The sequence below is a fragment of the Ctenopharyngodon idella genome, chromosome 1 (assembly GCF_019924925.1).
Source record: "Ctenopharyngodon idella isolate HZGC_01 chromosome 1, HZGC01, whole genome shotgun sequence".
NCBI lineage: Eukaryota > Metazoa > Chordata > Actinopteri > Cypriniformes > Xenocyprididae > Ctenopharyngodon > Ctenopharyngodon idella.
Window position 1 is genome coordinate 16,204,416 of NC_067220.1, and position 22,951 is coordinate 16,227,366.

General features: G+C 36.8%; 1 protein-coding gene across 1 annotated transcript in view; it reads right to left on the bottom strand.

Moving 5' to 3' along the window:
• Positions 1-22,951, bottom strand: part of LOC127514759 (zeta-sarcoglycan) — a 315,734-nt gene that overhangs the window by 33,671 nt on the left and 259,112 nt on the right. Inside the window, exons 5-6 of the mRNA XM_051897924.1 lie at positions 7,926-8,048; positions 4,355-4,427 (exon numbers count right to left, since the gene is read on the bottom strand). Coding sequence (XP_051753884.1) covers positions 4,355-4,427; positions 7,926-8,048 — 196 coding nt within the window. The remainder of the gene's footprint in view (positions 1-4,354; positions 4,428-7,925; positions 8,049-22,951) is intronic.

Sequence of the window (22,951 nt, forward strand, 5' to 3'; positions counted from 1 at the left end):
CAGAAACAGGCAGGAGAGATCGATATATCAAAGAAAACACATAAAATGATCAGACAGACGTCCTTAATAACAGTGGATGAAATGTTTAGACCCTTAATAATAAGTAAATCCAGAGGCTGCCCACGATTGTGTGTGGGTCCATGTACATGCTGAGTCAAATCAAAAGTGTTAAGAACAGTTATGAGTTTTTTTTTGCAGTACTGGATTCAGCATTGTCAATGTGAATGTTAAAATCTTCAGCAACAGCAAAACAGTCAAACTCATAGGAGATTACTGATAACAGTTCTGTAAAATTGTCAATAAAGGCTTTTTCGGAGGCCTGTAAATAATGACCAATAAAAACTATACTCAGATATTCAAAGGACAAGCAATCACCAAATGACACTTGCTTGAATTGATAGACATCTTTAAATATAGCAGCTAAGCCTACACCTCTCCTAACAGCTCCGAAGACACTTATAAATGTAAAGTTAGGATGCGCTGTTTCATTGAGGACTGTTGCACTGCAACTGTCATCTAGCCAAGCGGATGTTTAAAAGTGCTAACTTAACAGTATCAGTTTTTGTCCCCACAGCAATCTCTGATTGATAGGCAGCAGATTAGATGAGTTTTCTGTACGATTTGAGAAGGCCTTGAGGCTGATTTATACTTCTGCATCGAGTGTATGGCGTAGCTACGGCGTAGCCTGACATACCCCTCTCCAAAAATGTAACGTGTCAATTCTACTCGGACAGCAAGTTCTGAGATTGGTCTGCTAGAACCCTCCCTCGGGTCAAAAAAACTGCCGCAGAGAACTTCCGTAGGAATGAAAAAACGCTCGGGTCACTCGCTATGCTCTGTTTCAGGGGACACACGCAATCAAGCTGCAACAAAATTCATTGCCTATTTGCCGCCATCGCTGCTGAAGCTTCTCTGACAACATACATGACAAGCTGCTTCTTCTTCGGCTTTTGCCTTGATATTCAACATGACCGCGGACACTGCCTACTAGCGGTCTGCATGTTGCACGTCGACAAGGACAACGGCGCAGAAGTATAAATGAAAACCGACGCATAGCCTATGGTGCAGAGCCTCCGGAGTAGGTCCGATGCAGAAGTATAAATCAGGCTTTAGACTTTCTATCACTTAAAGGGTTAGTTCACTCAAGCATGAAATTTCTGTCGTTAATTACTCACCCTCATTTCGTTCCACAACAGTAAGACCTTCGTTCATCTTCGGAACACAAATTAAGATATTTTTGATGAAATCCGAGAGGTATTTGACTCGTCCATAGACAGCAATATAATCAACACTTTCAAGGTCCAGAAAGATACTAAAGACATTATTAAAACGGTCGATGTGACTACAGTGGTTCAACCTTAATTTTATGATGCGACGATACTTTGTGTGCGCAAAAACAAAACAAAAATAATGACTTAGTGCCTTTCTGTAGTATCTTTCTGGACCTTGAAAGTGGCGATTATATTACTGTCTATGGACGAGTCATATACCTCTTGGATTTCATCAAAAATATCTTAATTTGTGTTCCAATAATGAACAAAGGCCTTATGGGTTTGGAACAACATGATGGTGAGTAATTAATGACAGAAATTTCATTTTTGGGTGAACTAACCCTTTAAGAGAAAAGATATAGAGAAAGCTACAGGTATACTGGGTTCCCTGGGTTCTTCTGTAAACATTTGAGAAAGATACTGTTGTCATAGTGGGGACCCGACACATATCACTGAAAGTTGTTATCAGTTGTTTGTTATTCACTTATAGCAGATGGAGGAGAGTGTGGGCCATGGTATTGTGCTTTCATAGGTGGAGGGGGAGGGCGAGCTGGGCCTACAGACCTTTTTGGTTGCGGGGCCCATCGTTTTTTTGGTTGATATCTGGGGGCTCACAGTAGTGTGGGAGAGCTTGGTTCCAGCATACACCAGTTCCCCCATTTTCTCTGAGAAGCTCAGAAGTGGAGATGCTGGAGGGGCTGTGGCTCTGGTGTTATCAGAGGCTGAAATATGTTATCCTGATGTCCCTCGCTTTTTTCCAGGAGGTTGTCCTTGGGTGCCGAATCTTGGAGCAGTTCTAGTTCATCACAGTCTCTCTAAAGTAAACTTTGTGGGCAGGGCTCAGCTGGGATTGTGTCTGTGAGCAGTGGTTGTTGTGGCTGCTTGGTGTTATCATTGTCCTTGTGGGATATGTCAACCACATTCACATTCAGGTGCTGATGTGAAGTCATGTGGTCATTCAGACACTCAACCAGGTGTGTGTGCTTGTGTGCCATTTTGGTTGAGTGCAGTGGCACACACTGCTGAAATATGATGGACGTAGAAGAAGATAATGTCCTTTAGCACTCTTGCGCCAAGTTTGTTTGGGTGGAGGCCGTCTGATTTGACTCCAGAAAAGATTGAAGTTGTCAATGAAGTTCAGTCCTCTCATACTGCATGTTTTTTTTTTTGCAGCCATGTATTTAGACCAAGCAACCTTGAAAAACATATTAGTTTCTCTTGTTGGGAGTGGTCCACTGATGAACAACTGAATTTTCAGTCTTGCAAGTTTCAAAGAGTTCACTGAAATCATTCTTAAGGAGTTCTGACTGCTCTTTCCGAATATCATTCTTCTCCACATGAATTCACACATGAGTTCACTGTGTGAAATCTCTTGTTTCCTTTATTTTCAAGATCTGAGGTGAATTATCCATTGTCACTTTCAGCAAGGCCTTAAAGGTTATGCAAAATGACATTCAAGCTCACATTAAATTAATCAGTACCTGAGATTATCATTGTCATACTTTGTATGTTGTTGTTTTAGCCGTGACATTGTAGAAACTGTTTCTAAAATAGAATCTCCTGTCACTCGTTGTGTATTGCAGTCGCGGCTGGTTAGGACAATCATTAACATATAAATCAAGTTCACTTTCTTTTAATTATTGTTTTATCGAAGTCTGCTCATTACCACCGAGCTTAACAGCCAATTGAAATGAGCCTACATAATGAGTTATGTGTTAGCTTTATGACGTCCTTGGTGTATAAACATGGAAAAGATACCTTTCATTGTGTGTCACAGTGTTGCGTCTGGTTAGGATACAGTGTAAGACATGCTTAGCTTTTAGTTGCAGTAGGAAATGTCAATTTTAAATCAAACATTCCTTTTGCAAATACAGAGATTTTTGTATGTACAAGGAGTCCAACAACAGACGGTATGGCCCACACAAAAATCTGATCTCACTTAATCATTGATTAAGTCTGGGATTACATTGATTAAATTTGATCTCATTTAATCGTTGATTAAGTCTGGGATTACATGAAGAAACAGAAGCAGCTGAGACTAAAGCCTAAGTCTTTTGAAGAACTGTGACAACTTCTCCTAGATACTATATATAGCTGAACTTTAGCTTCTCCGCTCTAGCTTTAGATGAAGTTAAACTTTTTTTTCCTCCATAAAACATTGTGTCTGACCCCTGCAGTACTGCTGAAGACCCCCGTAGAAGACCTGTAGTTTAGGACACTGGTTTATTACAACAGCAGAAAGTTTATACATGGTTACAGCTGTAAATAGAGAAAGATGCCAAAGATTTTACACAATGGTGTAGATACAGCGGACCAGCAGGGGCTAAGTGGACCATGCTAACTAGCCAAAGCTTGACTCCTTAATGGGTCAAGTCCTGATAATGTTTTCCATTAAAATAAGAAATGGAACTAAAAAGTGACAACACTCTCACTGAAAGCTGAAAGTCTAGTATAAGATGTCACCATGCCTCCATTAACCCAATCATTTCCCCAATTTTTGTAATGATGAAAGTAGATTTGATCCTGGTGCATTTGCATTAAGCGAGTTCATAAGTGATTGGAAAGCACCCAGCAGTGCTCCATCAAACCAAACTGGGCGGTAAAAGCTCTCAGTTCCCCTCAGTAACCTGCCTACTTGCACTTAAAGTGACTCCATCCATCATGGCGCTACATCATTTCCTGTAGTGATAATGTCGGAGTTTGGGGGAGTGAGAAGCTTCGGGATGTGTTAGTGACCTATTGGACATCCAATCAGATATCGACTAATGCAGACTGAAGAGATTAGATCAATCTGATTGGCTGATCCCCCGGTGATGGATTGGGCGTGTCAGACAGGTCGTGTCCTCTTTCTCATAACAGAGTGTGAATGGGACAGTTTGTCACTGAATATTGAGGTTATAAAGCTTCTATGGACAATTAGGAAGTGGACATTCATTAAGTTCATGTTTTATGACTTTCGTCTATCCTTCTGTGTCTTGTCCCTTTCTTTTTCTCATTTTCTAGCTCTCCCCCACCCCTCTGTGGTTCTCAGTGTGAATCGCACATTGAATGATAATGTGGTACATTAAGAAAGCATGCCTTACTTCAGGTCTTGGAATGGTTCAGCTCGAACGTGTGGCGTTTCCACTGAATGACTAAACACAACTCCCTCGTTGCCTAGAGAGATAAAGAGAAAAACAGAGAGAGTGACAAGTCATATGGTTGGAATTTAAACCATGTTGAAAAAAAAAAATAAAAATAAAGAATACTAAAAAAAAACACATTTTAAGATACATTGTTGTAAAACTTTGTGAACAACTGAATATTTATAACCATTGTGAACAACTAGTCAGTCCCTAGACAGACTTAACTTTAAAAATGAACAAAGAACTTGTATAATATCATTCAGTACCCTTCAGTACCCTATTTGTTTTAAAGAAATTAATATTTATATTCAGCAAGGATGCATTAAATTGATCAAAAGTGTCATTTGAAATGTCAAATATATATACATACACCCATATGAGCAGAGTCAGATAATGTACATATAATATTTTTAACACACATACACACACACAAATATGTGGTCCATGGTGGAATTGATATACCAGGCTTATCAAATCTCTTTATCTTCTACCTAATGCTATGTTATACCTTCTATACTGCTAATAAAGTAATTAGGGCTAGACAGTGTACCTCATACTCAGAAGTACAAAACATCAAGTGATAAATTACAAGCGCCGGAGCGTTAGACTTGAGTGCTTTTTTCCCAGATCTGTACTTCTGGAACATTTGAAATGTTCCCCATTTCACAGCATAATTTTTTCTTGAAAATGTGCTTGTTAAGTGAGTTCTCATAAGTGTAAAAGTAAGCTGTTCTTCCTTGCTTGTTTTTTTTTTTTTTATTCCTCTTCATTTTCCCCACGTTTAAAGGCACAGTTCACCCAAAATGAAAATTCTGTCATTAATGTACCCATTTTAAAGACATATTATTTTCTTTCTTACGTGAAACACACACACACACACAAAAAAAAAAATTCCTTTTGTATTCCACAGAATAAAGTAATAATTTTGAATGACATAATGATTAAATGATGACAGAAATTTAATTTTTGAGCGAAATATTCCTTTAACACTTTACTCTCTTTCTGTTCACTTCCTCTCCCCAGGGCAGTTTTTCTTTCTGACGCATTTTAGCCTTTCAGTCTCTGAAGAACCACTGTATTCCATGCTCTGTCTATCTCTCTCTTTCTCTCTCTCTACCACTATTTCTATCCCTTGATCCCTCTCTCTACCCATGTCTTTTTGTGAAAAGAGTTAATGGACAGATCTGCCCAATTACTGAGCATGTGCCCTCTTTGTCCCTGACCTCTAGCTATTCCACTTGACCTCCCAGCATGCACTTTCAGACAGAGAAAAAGAATAAGAGAAAGAGGGGCCTGCATGAGTGAAATCTATTTGAAACAATCTATTTGCATTTCAATGTAAGGGCAGGTTACTAGTACATACAGTGCATGCAAATATTTCTTGAAAAAGTTGGCTCAAAAAATGGATGGTGTATAAAAAAGCTGTATTAAATTTAAAAACTTTTAAATGTTTTGTGTTATATTTTGTAATAACTAAATATATATTTTTAAATTCAGTGCTCTAAAATTACACAACAGCTGAAGTATTCCAATTTGGTCGACACTTTCTGCGGGTTACATCATTACACTAGTAGGTAAATGAGTCACTTCTTTTCACATTGCGCTTAACCCCAGGTTATCATAATTCTGAACCCTGCTTTTATCCCCGGGTAAAGGAACGTTACACACTTGTAATTAAAAAGTGGGGTTAACACCCCTTTTTAGTCACTGAAATACTGCGCATTGTATATAAACAGTCATTTCAGTGTTTGATAGGAAAAAATATTGACGGAAGAAGAGAATGTTTCATTCTAACCTTTATAGTCTGAAAAGTCTATTCAGAAAACAATTTGATAGTACAGTCAGCAAAAGAGCCTTTATGTAAACCGGTCGTGTGTGGTATTCGTCCAATCAGTGACAATGGCACTGCAAATACGCAAATAAGGATGTTAACCAAGGGTTAACGTTAAACGTCAGCTTATGAATACCCACGATTAATTGTTAACCCCGGGTAAATTATGAGCATCGGGATTCAGTTTTCGGGATTCAGTTTACCCAGGGTTTAGAATAACCCAGGGTTAACTAAGTGTGAAAAGCCTTACTGAATCATTATTTCAAGTGATTTGTTAAAAACACTGATTATTCAGGAACTAAATAATTGAGTCATTAGATCTTTCACTCAACCAATTTGTTCAAAAAACTGATTCTTTCAGTTACTGCTTTTACTGATGTGTTTCTTGCATAAGAGTTTCGCTTTGGCTTTGTTTTACAAAACAAACTATTATTGTTGTCACAGCGAAAACAGACAAAGAAACTGGCAATACTGTATCTAAAATGTAAGTTATTCTATAGGTATATTTACATGGACATTTTTTTACATTAATCAGAATGAATCCAATTCGATTTCTATTTATGAAAGTTCTCTTTATATAAACACTATACAATTCAATTTACATATTCATTTGCATGTGCATTACATGTATTCCAAACAAAACTTGCATGCACAGTGCCGCGTTTGGGAAAATCATTGCTATAATGTAACTGGAGCAACCAAAGTATAATTGTTGTTTTTGCCTTGATGACACAAGAAAGTACTTTTGAATCAGATTGAGAAGAGTCCGATTTAAGTGTTCACATGCTTAAATTTTCCTATTAATCGGATTATTTTTAGGTCTACAATCTGATCTAAATTTAATTCAGATCGAGCATAATTGGATCAATTAAAGTGTTTATATGAAGACTTTTCAATCGGATTGAGCAATCAATCAATTATTTGGATGCATGTAAACATAGCAACTGTTAACTTTATGGAACTGTAGTATAAAAGCAATATCACACGTTCTGAGTGACTCATCTCTCTCTCACACCTACTGCTCAGCAGGTTTAGTGGACTAATGATGCCTGGCTGTATTCCTTGACAGCTGCAATTTTCTATTTTCACATCAGGCAGGTGCCAGTAAGAGACCAAAAACAACCTGGCTCTGATGCAACAGTCAGAAGTTACTTATATTAAAAGAACTAAATGCATAGCAATCAGTTTTTTTTGTTTTGTTTTGTTTTTTGTTTTTTTTGGAAATCATTTTACTGTTGACAAACAGGTAAAATAAAGAGGCTGTACTAGCTGCAACATATCAAAAACAGAAATATCTATCAACTGAAAGCACATTGCCATAATGCTGCAGACAGCTCCACTGGTTATAATAGGATTGAGCTTGTTTTACATGTCAGGCATCTGGTGTAGATACGTGCAACCAAACTTTTCTGACAGAGATGTGCATGCAGGTTTTATTGTCTTCTACAGATGTGCAATTACATGTCTTTTAGGTCTGTAATAAACCATGTGGGAGAAAAAAAAAAAAGTATATTAGACTAACAATCCTTAGGAGAACTATATAACATTACAGGCAAATGTTAAGTGAAAATTGATCGATGGGCCAAATTTAAGGACAAATTATAACACAGGTAGTTTGAGACACTAGTCTATATGTTCTTGTACAGGGATCATGGGTGAATGTTGGATGAATACAGTATGTGAGTGTGTATGTGATACCTGTGACCCTCAGTTTATCTGTGCCAATACTGATCTCCTCTTCATCAGCAGAAAAGAGAACTCTCTCGCCATCACTACTTCTCACCTCAAACCGCTGACACTGGGCTTCTACCATCTCTGAGCCTACAGAAAACGAAAAAGAAAGAATAAGGCCTTGAGAAACAAGAAGATAATATACATCTCAACCTTTGCAGCCCACATAAACCTCATACAATCAGGAATGGTCTTCTTGTACTTGACATGGAGTGCTAAAAAGTAACCTAAGATGGTGGATAATAATAATAATAATAATAATAATAATAATAATAATAATAATTTATATTTTATTTAATATATTTTATTTAATATATTTTATTTTTATTTTATTCAGTGCTGTATACATAAATAAATACAAGCTTTATTTAAATTAAATTTCTATTCCAGTTATAATGCTTCCTTAGAAAACAGCTGCCAACAGCTGACAATGACAAAAAGGCAGCTCACTAGGAGTTAATATTAGAGCAGCTGCTCATTGTTTCCAGGGTGTTTAAAGACTTACTACAGTGTCAAATTACAGACGTATTTGTACAATACACTTACAGTAATTAATAAAAGTCTCTTGAGTAAAAATCTGTACCAAATAGAAATACTAATCATTCTTTCAGTCCATTTGCCTGATGAAGTTCTTGACCACAAGACCAAAAAAAATCTGCCATGAAACACATTTTATTCTGGCCAGCAAGTTTTATGCAGCAATTAATTTTGCACATAAAATGGCATATATGAAAAGAACCTTTTCACATGTTCAGAATTAACTGAATTTTGTCATCATTTGTTGTGAAACAGACAAAAAAAAAATAAAAAAATAATAATACAATTAACGGCACATGGAAAGTGTCTCAAACATGACATTATCCAGGGTTAACAACCTCAAATATGGGGATGGGGGTGGGGGGATACAGTGTAACCAGAAAGCCTTCTTATTTAAATCCTGATGCATGATTATGAATTAGAGACAGAGAAATTTGTATTTGTCTCATGCAGGGGGCTGACACAAAAAATACGAATGAAACTGCCCCAAACACACAGTGCAATGGATTCACTGACTATTATTCATCACAGCTATCATATCTTCCATGACCTAGGTGACTTTGGAGAACAAACTTGGCTTTGTTTGCTTGCCCGTATTGTACGTGTGTGACAGAAAGTAAACTTCTGTCTTTTTTTCTTTTTTTTCCTTAAGCCCACTCTCTCCTTTCTGTCACCCTCTATTGTCTTCTAGCCCTCTTCATGCATTCATTGCCTGTACTCTCATTTTTTTTTTTTTTTTTCCTCCAGTGTTTGTACTATAAAGACACACTGCCCTTTCTCCAAGCGCCCTATGGCAAAGATATCAGTCCATTAAAGCCTATAACAATGCAAATTTTGGAATTTAATTTGGCCAGCGTTTCCTACATGTCTTCCTTTGTATTTACCAATTTACACCTTATTGGAAAGGACATTACAGAGATACACTGCTCAACATAGAGTTTTGATATATGGGACAACACATGGCTTGACACATGACACGTGACTCAGAATTTCATCCAGCCAATAGTTCTCTATTTAATTAATCTATTGATCTAATAATAATAATGTGAGTTTCTCAATTTTTTTTTATTATTTATTTATTTATTTTTTATCAAAAATTATAATCTGTCCTCAGACTAAACCTCAGTACTTCACATTCACATTAAATTCATCATTAAAGGGATAGTTCACCCAAAAATGACAATTCTGTCATCATTTACTCACCCCTCAAGTAGTTCCAAACGTTTATGAATTTCTTTGTTCTACTCAACACAAAGGAAGATATTTGGAAGTATGTGAGTAATCAAACAGATCCCCCCCATTTACTACCATAGTAGGAAAAATAAATACTATGGTAGTCAATGGGGGGTGAGAATTTGTTTGGTTACTGACATTCTCAGTGAGTACCATGTTTTACCATGCCTAATATCGATCTAGCTTACTGCAGTGTGCAGTCTCATAGTAGCCACTGAGCGAACGCAGAGTAGCACTATAACAACTTTCAACACACAAATGTATCTAATATGATGAAACAGCGCTGCGTTACCCCACATACTTGAACGGAAGAAGTGGAAGTGGCAACTACGGCATAATGAAAGTTCCACTGCTCTTGAGACGTATCGCAGTCGTCTTTCATTAGCAATCGCTCTGCTTCATATTACAGTAATGGTAATAATCTCACCCATGAACATGATTTCTGCTCGGGTCCCATCCTGATTCTTTTCCACCGGCTGTAGATGTAAAGACAACACCTCCCAAGATTCTGCGAAATCAAGGCATCATCGAGCTACGTCTTTGTTTTGAATAAGCGACCTCACCGGCAAAAATGTACATAGTGTGCCTTTAACCTTGAGATTAACAAAAAATAAATATGTAGCCTCTATTTTAAAGAAACATTGCAACTATTTTCTATGAGAAGAGGCTCAATTAAATATACCTCTTTTAAAAGGTTTCACAGCTGTGTCCCCACTGTCAGATATTTATGAAATCAAGAAATTAGTCTTTTTCATATTTAAAAGAGTAGTTCACTTCAGAATTAAAATTTCCTGATAATTTACTCACCCCCCATGTCATCCAAAATGTTCATGTCTTTCTTTCTTCAGTCGAAAAAATTTAGTTTTTTGAGGAAAACATTCCAGGATTTTTCTGCATATAGTGGACTTCAGTGGGGTACACCGGGTGAAAGGTCCAAATTGCAGTTTTACTGCAGCTTCAAAGGGCTCTGCACAATCCCAGACAAGGAATAAGGGTCTTATCTAGCAAAAAAATCTGCCATTTTCTAAAATGAAAAATAAAAAAGGTATATATTTAACCAAAAATGCTCATCTTGCACTGCTCTGCGTTCACCAGAAAGATCACGGCGGAAGTACCGCGGTAGGGTGAAAAACATCTAATTTTCTCCTCCAACTTCAAAATCGTCCATTATCGTTGTTTTACCTTTTTTTTTTTTTTTTGTGTAAAGGGCATTTGGCTTAATCTTTGTACGTTTGCTTTGTAGACATCAAATCTGTACTTTCTCCTGTCATTTTTTATTTTTATTTTTTTTAGAAAATGACCGATCGTTTCGCTAAATAAGACCTTTATTAATCTTCTGGGATCATGTAGAGCGCTTTGAAGCTGCACTAAAAATGCAATTTGGACCTTCAACTAGGTTAGTTGAAGGTCCACCTCCTTAGAGTATATATGCGCATGCATATACCCCCCTCCCTCTCCCCAAACAATTTCATCATCCATCGCAATGTTTCACTGTAGACATCGTCCGATGCTAATTTGGTAAACATCGCCCAACCCTACCTTCAACCCCTTGAACCACAGTGAAGTCCACTATATGGAGAAAAATCCTGGAATGTTTTCCTCAAAAACCTTAATTTCTTTTCGACTAAAGAAAGAAAGACATCAAGATATTGGACGACATGAGGGTGAGTAAATTAGCAGGAAATTTTCATTTAGAAGTGAACTAATCCTTTAATTTAAATTGACTCTAAATGTAAACAGTTTAAAACTATCCTGTGAAACTATCATATAACTCATTCCTAATCAAAGTTACACAGGATAATACTTTTATTCACCAAGTATGCATTAAATTGATCAAAAGTGACACATGTACAACAGACAAATTTAGCATTCAGCTTTGATTAAGTAACTGAACACTTCAGAACATACTTAACAGATTAACCCCATTTAATTTCTCCACAAAATTTTAATATTTTTGTCCCATGTCTCAAAAAGCAGTTTACGTACTATTTTAGATTCTAAAGGAGCCCCAGATCAACATGGCTGAGTTATTTTACCCAGCAGGAAGTTGTTGTTCCTGCTGTTCTTAAAAATCATTTCAGATCTTGAAGTTACATTTTTTCCCCCCCTGCAATTCAAAGAGATTCAGTGAAGAATTATGTTAAATATAAAAAGAAACATGCTGTTCATTAATTAATTGCTTATCATTCTTTTATTTTATAATTAGCAAGATATGTTGCATATCAGTTAAAGTTTGAGATCATTTGTTATCTTTTGAGAGAAAAAAAAAGAAAATTGAAAAGAAAAAAGTTGAATCTACATTAATTATGCGGGATAGTGATTAAAGACGTGCTCGAGGATAAGGCAAGGCTAATTTTGATTATGCTGATGAGACCAAGAGGAGAGAATGCTAATAAAGTGTTAATTTATACTCATATTTGATTAATCCTCTCTTGACAATATCATTGCACAGCAGTGGCCAGAGATTTGCTCATAGATCCACTACAGAGCATGATCATCTTCAGAGAAGATGTGACAGAAACACACAGGATTATGAAGGGATAGATTTTTCTTACTTTCTTTACTTCTTCTTTGATTTGTGAGTTTGTGGAGTAGAAAGGCCAAGCTGTCTGTGCAAATTTCCATTTATTTTTATTTCTGCAAAATATCTCTAATGGACGAAACATTAAAATCTTAAAATTACTATAACATTAAAGTTCCTTTGGTCAAAACATACTCATTAAATTACAAAATATTAATTACATTTGGTAATTCATGATTAAGCCATGTTGTTCACAACAGGTTGTTACTTCAGATTTGCATGATTCAAGAGCTCAAGGTTCGAGTGCTTGATTAGTGATTCTCAGTGAATGTACATGTAAGGAGTAAACACTCATTACTTACACAAGGACATCCTCACTTTCATAAAGCCATCCAGATTGCAACACCTCACAGATCCTTCCACTTATCCAGGTGATTTAAATGAGAAATGATATGCAACGGATATTAATGACCTGCTCCTGAATATTAATTGATACTGATTTACCCCTCATTTGAGTTTGGAGGAAATTAAAGCTTTCCTTAGGAGTGACATGGTAAGAATAAATGACCTTGCTGTGGAAAATCAGATGGTATTAAAATGAAAAGATGCTTGTTGCATTGACTGACATTTGTTAAATTTGTCAATTGAAAAAATACCTTGAGGAAAGCCTTGAAAGCCACGAAAGGCCTTGAGTGATCAGTCAAGGCCTTTCCTGGCATAATATGGAAAAGTTTATAGAAAAATAATATAAATAAATAAAAATAATTTTAAAATGTATAATATAATATAATATAATATAATATAATATAATATAATATCAAATCAGCACGGCTGTGATTCAGCTGTAGGAGTGCCGTAGGAGTGTCGTAGGTATTTTATGTTTTATGTATTTGAATAGCAGAGTCTTCATCTGATATTTCCCATCTAGTTGTAGCCAATATACTATGCTAGAGGTTGTAAGTTACATATAGCCTTAATATTAAATTATCAAATTTGACATAGCACAATTCGACTTGCTCTGGAACAAGTAATAGATTAATAAGACCAAAGATTGCCCATTTTATGTACCCAAAATGAATTATGTCTCATGTTTAACTACTATAAGAGCCAGCAGCAAATCCCCAAAGCACTGGCTGAGATGAAGCTGTTCTCGGCGAGTACACAACCACTGAACGGCCACTGACGGCCTGGAGCTCGCATCTCCGAAGACATCTAAACAAATTATAAAATAGGCGCTATGGTTAAATATGAGTCACATATTTCAGGTCTAAACAACTACAATTTCGCCTAAAAACTACTCTTAAAACTACAGTTCGTGGTACAACAAGTGTAGTATTCGCAAAAATGACGGTGGATTTGCTCTGCCGCCATGACGGTTGCTTCAAGCAGAGTGATACAAACAGTGAAAAGGTAAGAGTGCTGTTATCACTAAAATATCACACGGCTATCAGCCTATCAGATTCGAGAACCAATAAGAACTGTTGTATATAATATAATATAATATAATATAATATAATATAATATACACTATATTGCCAAACGTATTGGGACACCCCTCCAAATCATTGAATTCAGGTGTTCCAATCACTTCCATGGCCACAGGTGTATAAAATCAAGCACCTAGGCATGCAGACTGCTTCTACAAACATTTGTGAAAGAATGGGTCACTCTCAGTGAATTCAAGCGTGGTATCGTGATAGGTTGCCACCTGTGCAATAAGTCCATTCGTGAAATATCCTCACTACTAAATATTCCACGGTCAACTGTTAGTGGTATCATAACAAAGTGGAAGCAATTGGGAACAACAGCAACTCAGCCACGAAGCGGTAGGCCACGTAAAATCACAGAGTGGGGTCAGCGCATGCTGAGGCACACAGTGCACAGAAGTCGCCAAATTTCTGCAGAGTCAATAGCTACAAAGAGCTTCATGGAATGGGTTTCCATGGCCGAGCAGCAGCATCTAAGCCTTACATCACCAAGTGCAGTGCAAAGCGTCGAATGCAGTGGTGTAAAGCATGGTGCCACTGGACTCTAGAGCAGTGGAGACGTGTTCTCTGGAGTGATGAATCACGCTTCTCTGTCTGGCAATCCGACGGACGAGTCTGGGTTTGGTGGTTACCAGGAGAATGGTACTTGCCTGACTGTATTGTGCCAAGTGTAAAGTTTGGTGGAGGGGGATTATGGTGTGGGGTTGTTTTTCAGGGGTTGGGCTTGGCCCTTTAGTTCCAGTGAAAGGAAATCTTAAAGCTTCAGTATACCAAGACATTTTGGACAATTTCATGCTCCCAACTTTGTGGGAACAGTTTGGGGATGGCCCCTACCTGTTCTAACATGACTGCACATCAGTGCACAAAGCAAGGTCCATAAAGACATGGATGAGTGAGTTTGGTGTGGAGGAACTTGACTTGCCGGCAGAGTCCTGACCTCAACCCGATAGAACACCTTTGGAATGAATTAGAGCGGAGACTGCGAGCCAGGCCTTCTCGTCCAACATCAGTGCCTGACCTCACAAATGTGCTTCTAGAAGAATGGTCAAAAATTCCCATAAACACCCTCTTAAACCTTGTGGAAAGCCTTCCCAGAAATGTTGAAGCTATTATAGCTGCAAAGGGTGGGCCAACTCCATATTAAACCCTACGGATTAAGAATGGGATGTCATTCATGTGCACGTAAAGGCAGGCGTCCCAAAACTTTTGTCAATATAGTATAATATAATATAATATAATATAATATAATATAATATAATAATATTGAAGAATATGCAGAATTATATTGTTTATTATTATAAAAAAGTTTCCACAGTATAAATTAGGTGTTTCTACATGGAAATATATAGTTACCTTTTATATTTTATGGGGGTCCCTTCACAAAGTTAATCATCATATTTGTGGGTCCAAGACATAAAATAAGTTTGAAGACCCCCTTTTTAAGATATCCTGTATAGCCAAATAACAAAGGGCTGTAAATCATGGGCTGCTTCATTATTGTTCCAGCTATAGCAATTGGCTGCAGCTGGACTTGGATGAGGGTGAACATCTGTCCAAAATGCTGTTGATATAAAACAGGGAGGTTCTGATCTAAATTACTTTGACCATATAAACAATCTCAGCTGATGCAAGCCAAAGAAATGTCCACATCCATTTTATTAAAAAAAAAACAAAAAAAAAAAAAAACATAGGGGCTCTTTACAAAATAAATAAATATAAAATCCTTCGAAGGTACCTGTGTCGAGAGAAGTAGCTTGCAGAGAACTGATGCACAAAACAGTAGCAAAACAAAGAAGAAAAAAAAAAAAAAAATTGGAAAGATAAATTATTTAACTGAACCGGATAACCCTCATCAATAAAAAGGAGAAATAGGTGGATTTTGATCACCTGCATTAATCAGTGGGTCTGTGTGCATGTGTCTGGGTGTGGTTTGTGGACAGTGTAAAGAGACAAATAATCAAAGCTGTTGTCATAATCAGCAAACACAGCCCTGAAGACTGATGCGTGTATTTGTACGCATTAATCTCCATATGTCCTTTAGGTACTCTCTCGCCTACACTCTCCTTGGAAGGTTTAAGCTACTACCTCTAAGCGGCAATGTGGCATTGCAAATGATGATATTCATTTAAAACTAGCAATTTATCCTGGCTAAATTACACAACATAAAACAGCACATTAAATTTCTAAACGTTCCTCTACATGCATGTGCACTTTGCCAATGTATTCTTATCATGATTAATTACTTGGAACTAATCACTCAAATCACTGGATTTTTGGTGCCGCGAAACTTATAATTGGTGATTCAAGCACTTTGAGGCGGCTGTTTTGAAACTTCCAGGTATATCTCCATTTAAATTGGTTCTCTTATGCCCTGCAGTGGAATAAAAACTTTTTAAATAATATTATGTTGAGCTCTCCTTGACTGACTGAAATTCAAATACATATAAACATAACTTATTCTAATGAAACTTAATCTAGAATTTACCCTATTTTGTCCTTGAACAGCCAAAATGCACCAAGCAAATCACTGTAAATGCCAATTTTAATGTCATGTGAAGTAAGGTGAATTCAGGTTGATCTCATCTCAATGGCAAAAAGTATCTCAATCACCCTGAATTCACCCTAATAAAAAGCAATTTAGCAAACCAAGGGTCCATGTTTGACTAGTTAGCTTGATCTAGTTAGCCCTTGATGGCATATGCTGCTGTCATGAACAATTTAGTCCGTTGAATTAAGTCCGCATAGAACACCAATGTGGTAGCCATTTGTACCCACCCCCCATATATAGCAGCAGGTACTGTATATATTATGCTGCTTTCGCTTTAATACACAGATCTAATATACACATGTGATTTCTTTACTTGCTGTTTACGTTCACAGACATAACCGACTGTGTTTATATGAACTTTATGTTTTTGACATAACCTTGTGTGTATTTGACAGTTTAGACAAAATAACACATGAAAGAGAACTTAGTTTAATACTCACGGGACGTTCCGTCTGACATTCAGCTTTCTGTGCACGTGCTTCAATGTGTGCGCTCAGAAAACTGTACATCAGAAGTTTAGACTGATATGGCTTTAAAACACATGCAAATAATAAACTTTCATGATGATGAGGAACTGCAATGTCATGTGAGCATGATAGCGATAGAGATCGTAATCAAAACCAAACAGATGTTTTGATAGTTTATGGCAGAGTATCCGAGGCTCTGCCCTCTTCTGGAAAGTGAGGTGGGGAGCAGCAACTCATTTGCATTTAAAGATACATTCTGCACAAAAATGGGCATTTACAGCATGGTATAATAAATTATCTGTGGGGCATTTCGAGCTGAAAGTTCACAGACACATTCTGGGGACATCTGAGACTTATAATACATCTTGTAAAAAGAGACATAATAGTTCCCCTTTAATTAACTACATGGTTAAAAGTATAAAGTATGCAGGTACCAGTATGCCATCCCATAATACCAGAAAAAAAGTCACCATATTTTTTTGGATGCTGGTTGTTTACCATAAATTTAACAGGATATCAGTGTCGGTTTCTGATGCAACTGGCATGCTAAGCTTACTATAGTTTAATTTCACAATCTATAACTTTTGTTGTATACTATTATATGAAGTATAATTGACAAGACATGAATGGTCATAATAACGGATCAGATGACATACATCATGTTTAGACACTCAATAATAATATTAAGTTATTTCAACCAATGGAAAATCAATTTAATGGGTGAACTGAATTTTTCATGACAGCGAGTTGCCTTTAAGATGAACGGAAATGCTAACTGACAATGTTTTGGAAAGAATGGTGGCAGGTGATACTGGCAGTGTCCCTGTGCCACACCTGAGTCCCCACCGTCACAAGCGTTTTCCTGTTGTCCTTGTCCGCCCCCCAGAGCATCTCTCGCTTATGTCCTCTCTGTCACCCGGCGCTAATGAAATCATCTCCCACTCTCTCAAAGCTGAGAAGCCATTCATTATGCAGTCTACACTTCTAAAAATGAAAAGTCAATAAGACAAAAAGCAGATGCCGTGTTCCCTCAATGTCCTCTCAGTTGTTTGGCCTCTGGAGGAGGTGTTCAGAGGAGATACGAGCTCACAGCTGGAGACAGGCGTGAGAACAGCCCATGCAAGTATTATTTTCCTGTCCCCCGATTTCAATCATCTGTGCAGGGACCTCGTGGCAAACAGTGGGATGCCTCAGGTTAGCCGAGAAGGATGGAGGGAGGAAAGAGAGAGAATGAAAACAAGATCTGACAGCACAAGCTTGATGCTGCATTTCATCGCCAGCACACAGCCCATCAACTAAATCCTGACGCACAATAATTTAGCAAGGCAGTACATTGCTGCAAGAAGGTTGTGAGGAGTGTTATTTCAGACCACAATTCTCCAGAAACACAATTGAGGGTCACAAGGTGAGGATATCCTAAAACGTTAGCCTGAAGTACAAGAACATTTTGTTTCGTAACACAATTTTTTGGGGTTCCAAAATTCCTATGACTCTGCAGACACAATTCACTTTCAGAAAAAAAAAAAAGGTACAATAGCTGACACTGGAGCAGTACCCTTTCAAAAGGTAGACCTTTGTACCTTATTTACTCCTAAATGATGCATATTAGCACCTTAAAGTTACATATAATTACCTAAAGTGGATATTAGTACCTAAATGATGCAAATTAATACCTAATAGTATTCAAATGCATGTAAATACACTACTGTTCAAAAGTTTGGGGTTGTAAAGAATTTTTATTTTTGAAGGAAATATCTTAAGCTCATCAAGGCTTAATTTATTTGATTAAAAATACAGTAAAAATAGTAGCATTGTTACAATTTGTTTTCTAAACTGTTTTCTAATATATTTTAAAATGTGATTTAGCATCATTACTATTTATATATATATATATATATATATATATATATATATATACACATATACATACCTACATGTATGTATGTGTAATACATTTACTAATCATAAAAGAATCCTGAAAAGCAAAAAAAAAATATATATATATATATGACTCTTTTATGATTAGTTAATTCAAAAGAACAGACTTTATTTGAAATAGAACAATGTAAAAGTCTTTACTGTCATTTTTGATTAATGTATTCTTGCTAAATAAAATTATTAAATTTTAATTTTAATGACTCCAAATTTTAAAACAGTAGTGTATAAATATGTGTTTCTTGTTTTTGAAATTTGACTATTTCAGCTTATCTATATTCTGTTGTGATATTTCCTTGTTTAGATGATCATAGTTTTAATAATTCATTTTTTTATGATGGATTTTAATTGAAACTCTGGGTAACGGTTGTGATCAAAGTATTAAAAAGTTTCCAAGACAGCTTTAATGTGAACTTCATATAACAAAAACGAGAAAAAAAAAAAAAAAAAAGTTATAAGGCAATTTCAATACAAATCAAGCCCTTGGACACTCAAGTATATGAAGAGTTCCAAAACACGATAAATGCCATTTTCAAAAAAATTGAGTTTCCGCCAAAATCAGTATTGTATCTGGTCGGTATTGAAAAGTCATTTATTAATTTTGCGCAAAATGCGTCGTGTTATTCTGTCATGTTTTCTCCCTTTCTTTACAAAACGTGACAAACGCCAGTCTCCCTTCTCTGCAGAATGCGATATATCCGCTCAACCAATCACAGCGCACCATTCCACGCACTGTAAACAGTAATGGCGGCGCTCTGAATACACCCGGCATCCTAGTTTTCCTTATCTGCTTTGTACTTTGTGATCAACAAAAACAGAAAAATAAATAATTTTGACGGCACTGATGAACCTGTGGTGGTTTCTGCAGTGGGGAAAAAAAAACGCATGTCATAGGAATGTAATCATTTATGTGAGGAGATTAAGAAGATGAGGCACTCGAGTCGGGAGGAGGAAAAATGCCGGCTGTTGCTTGTTCCATGACAGCATGAAACTTCTGTCACGGTCCCCAAAACTGAATCATGGACAGTTTTTAAAAGCTGTTTTTACTACTAATGTACTCTGTAAATGTGTTTATTTTAACCGTGCGGTGGCGCCAGATACTCTTTAATCTGTAATGACAAACAGAGATATAATTAATTTATAACATTAACAAGATGACTCGTTGAATTCATTTTGGGAGCGACGACTGAATATATTTTTAGTAAAATGCCAGTATATAAGATTAGTATTGGCAAAGTTCAGAGGCTGTCATATATGTGAATCAACTTATTTTGTTGTGTATTTTCAATATGAAAAATAACTTTTATATTGATGGATTAATTGCATTTTGAAAAAAAAAAAAAAGAAAAAAAAAAAAAAACGTGGCATGGATTTATTGCATTTTTGGAAAAAAATAATCCATTTTTATAATAAACCTTTTAAAATCAAAGTGTATATTTGAATTTTTTATGTTTTTATAACCAAAAGATGCTATGTGAAAGTTTGAAACAGAAAATAGTGGTTTTCATCTTGCCACTTTATTGGTAAAGAAAAAACTTTTTTACTCAAATTAATCAAAATGGAGTTATATCGTTTTGGAACCAAACTCTTCATATATTCCCTGAATAATACAGTTCATATAAATGTCCTGTGACCCCATCTGCAATTTCGGCCACCCCATGTTGGGATGCAGTCTCAGCCTCAGACATCATGCCCATGGATCGTTGGCTGAACGTCTGATGCATATGGCACAAAAAAAGGGAAACACTTCAGGACTTTAAAGTCGTCATCAGATTGAATGAATTCTCCAGGATTTCCGGGAGACGCATGTTACGTTCTTTAACGGTCCGCCTGGAAACAAAGCCATCGTGACACCAAACCCTTCTTATGGAAGAAGAAAGCCATCGTGTTTACAACTGTGACAATGAATCAGGATCAACTAAATTTTAGATTTTAGAAGTATGTAAAGTTCACAGCACCATTGTTGTGCCATTGTTGCAGTAAACTTGCACGACATTCTTGAAATTCTGTGCCCGTCTGTTATTGTGGGGACATCGACTTTACATTTTCACACCCCTAAACATGACGCTGAACAAAACGAAGTGTGACTGGTTGCTTTACAAGTCGGTCGGAAGTCTTCTTTCGCTGTCCTTGTCCAGTGAAAGCTGTGATAGAGTCCAGACTTTCTGCTGAAGGTCTAAAAAAATCTGGCTACGCAAGACTAGTTGGGTTGTGACCTCAAGGTTGAGAACTTTGGGCCTAAAACCACAAAGACCATGACAGACTGCAGCTCTCAGATATTTAAGCGACTCCCTTATGAACACAGGATGAAGTCATGATCGCAGTGCTCCCGCTTCATGCTCACCACAACGCAACCGTACATCAATCATCTGAACTTATGGGCCATATTATAAAAACAAAGACCTCTGCACTCCTGGGCCATGCTATCAGAGGACAGTCCAGATCTCTGGCTCTCAGCACCCCTATACAATTTCTGTTTGAAGATTAATGTTCGTGCAGCAATAGGTTCAGGGACGAGAGAACAAGGAGAGCAGGGAAACAAACAGGAGAGGTTATACAGTATAACTTTGCTGCCTGTTTGGGAGCTAATCCCTGCAATGAAATTCCCATAAATGTTCAGACAATGTCAAGAGAGCCTAAAGGCAACAGCTCTGCAGAGTGGGTAATGTCAAAGAGAGGATATAGAGGACACATTGGCGAGAGTGCTGTATGACTCCTAATTGGTAACAAACCCTCAGTGTATAATTCACATAACATCTGCTGAACTTTTAGGTTTATGTAAGAGTAGGTTGTTTTTTTTAACCAACATTTCTTTTTATGTCAAATAAATTATGGTGCTGCAGAGCCAATAAGACAATACTAAAAAACTAAAGAGACTAAATAAAAAAGAAAAGGAAATCACTACATGGGCACTCCCAAACATTACATATATGGGTCATTTTTGTCACTTTTTAATCTGCATTGGTTAATTTCTGGTCCAGCTGTGTACTTAATAAAGCTACATGGGACACAAATAGCCTGAGATTTAATTTAATAACTTTGCATTTATCATAAAACAGGCCATAAGAGTTAATGCTTGCCATAATGGTTTGGACAGCTCTGTGGTAATACAGTGTGGATAAGATATTTCTGGGAGAAATTGAAACCATGTGGGGTGAATGGTTCTAGTGGACCTGAGGTCAAGAACCAAAATTAACCGGAGTGCGGACTGGGTTTAGTCCTAAGGCTCCCCCTGTCCGATTGTAGGAAAAAAATCGGATCTGTTGGAGACGTCCAACAGATTATTTAGGCGCCAGAAGAAATCCACAGAGAAAAACAACCAATATGGGAAAGTCCCAGAGCAAGATGCATATGTTGTGATTATTTTATGATTATTTTAATTCCTTTTCAATTTAAAGCACTTTGAATCACCATTGTGTATGAAATAAGCTATATAAATAAACTTGCCTTGTTTTTGCTTGGAAAGCAGATCTATATACTGTATATGGGCAGTCGTTGCATAATGGTAAGAGAGTGGTAACCTGAAGGGTGCGGGTTCAATTCTGAATGTCGGCAGGAAATGACTGAGGTGCCCTTGAACAAGGCACCTAACCCCCCAATCACTCCCCAGGCGCCACAGCAAAATTACTGCCCACTGCTCCGGATGTGTGTGTCCACGATTTGCAGTGTGTGTGTTCACTACTCACTACTCCTAATATGTATGCACTAACTGGATGGGTTAAATTCAGAGGACAAATTCCAAGTATGGGTTACCATACTTGGCCTTCACGTGTCACGTGTCACATGTCACATGTCACTTTCATTTTCACTTATATTAAGAATCAGATTATTGAATTTCTAAAAGCACATCTGGACATTAATACAGCACTTTCCAACTGAAAAGACCAGTATAACTTGTGTTTTATATTCCACAAGTGAACAAATGAGGAACGCTAAATGGAAAACTTACCTTACAGAACACAAACAATTAATAATTAAATAAATAATTAAATTAAGTTAAATAAGTAAATCAAATTAAATTAGTTACTAAGGTGGAAAAACACTTCATTTTCCAGAATTCTATTACCTATTGATTTTCTCTGTACTGTAATCCATTAAATTCCACTTCCTTTCATTGCAATTCAAATTTGTTTTCAACGTGGCCAATTTAATTCAAATTCCAACTCATGAACTAAGCAGGAGTCAATCATTGGATCAACCATGGTCGCAATCGAATTTGAGCACACAGAATTTCTACTCCACTTTACTGTAACACTGCAATCCTG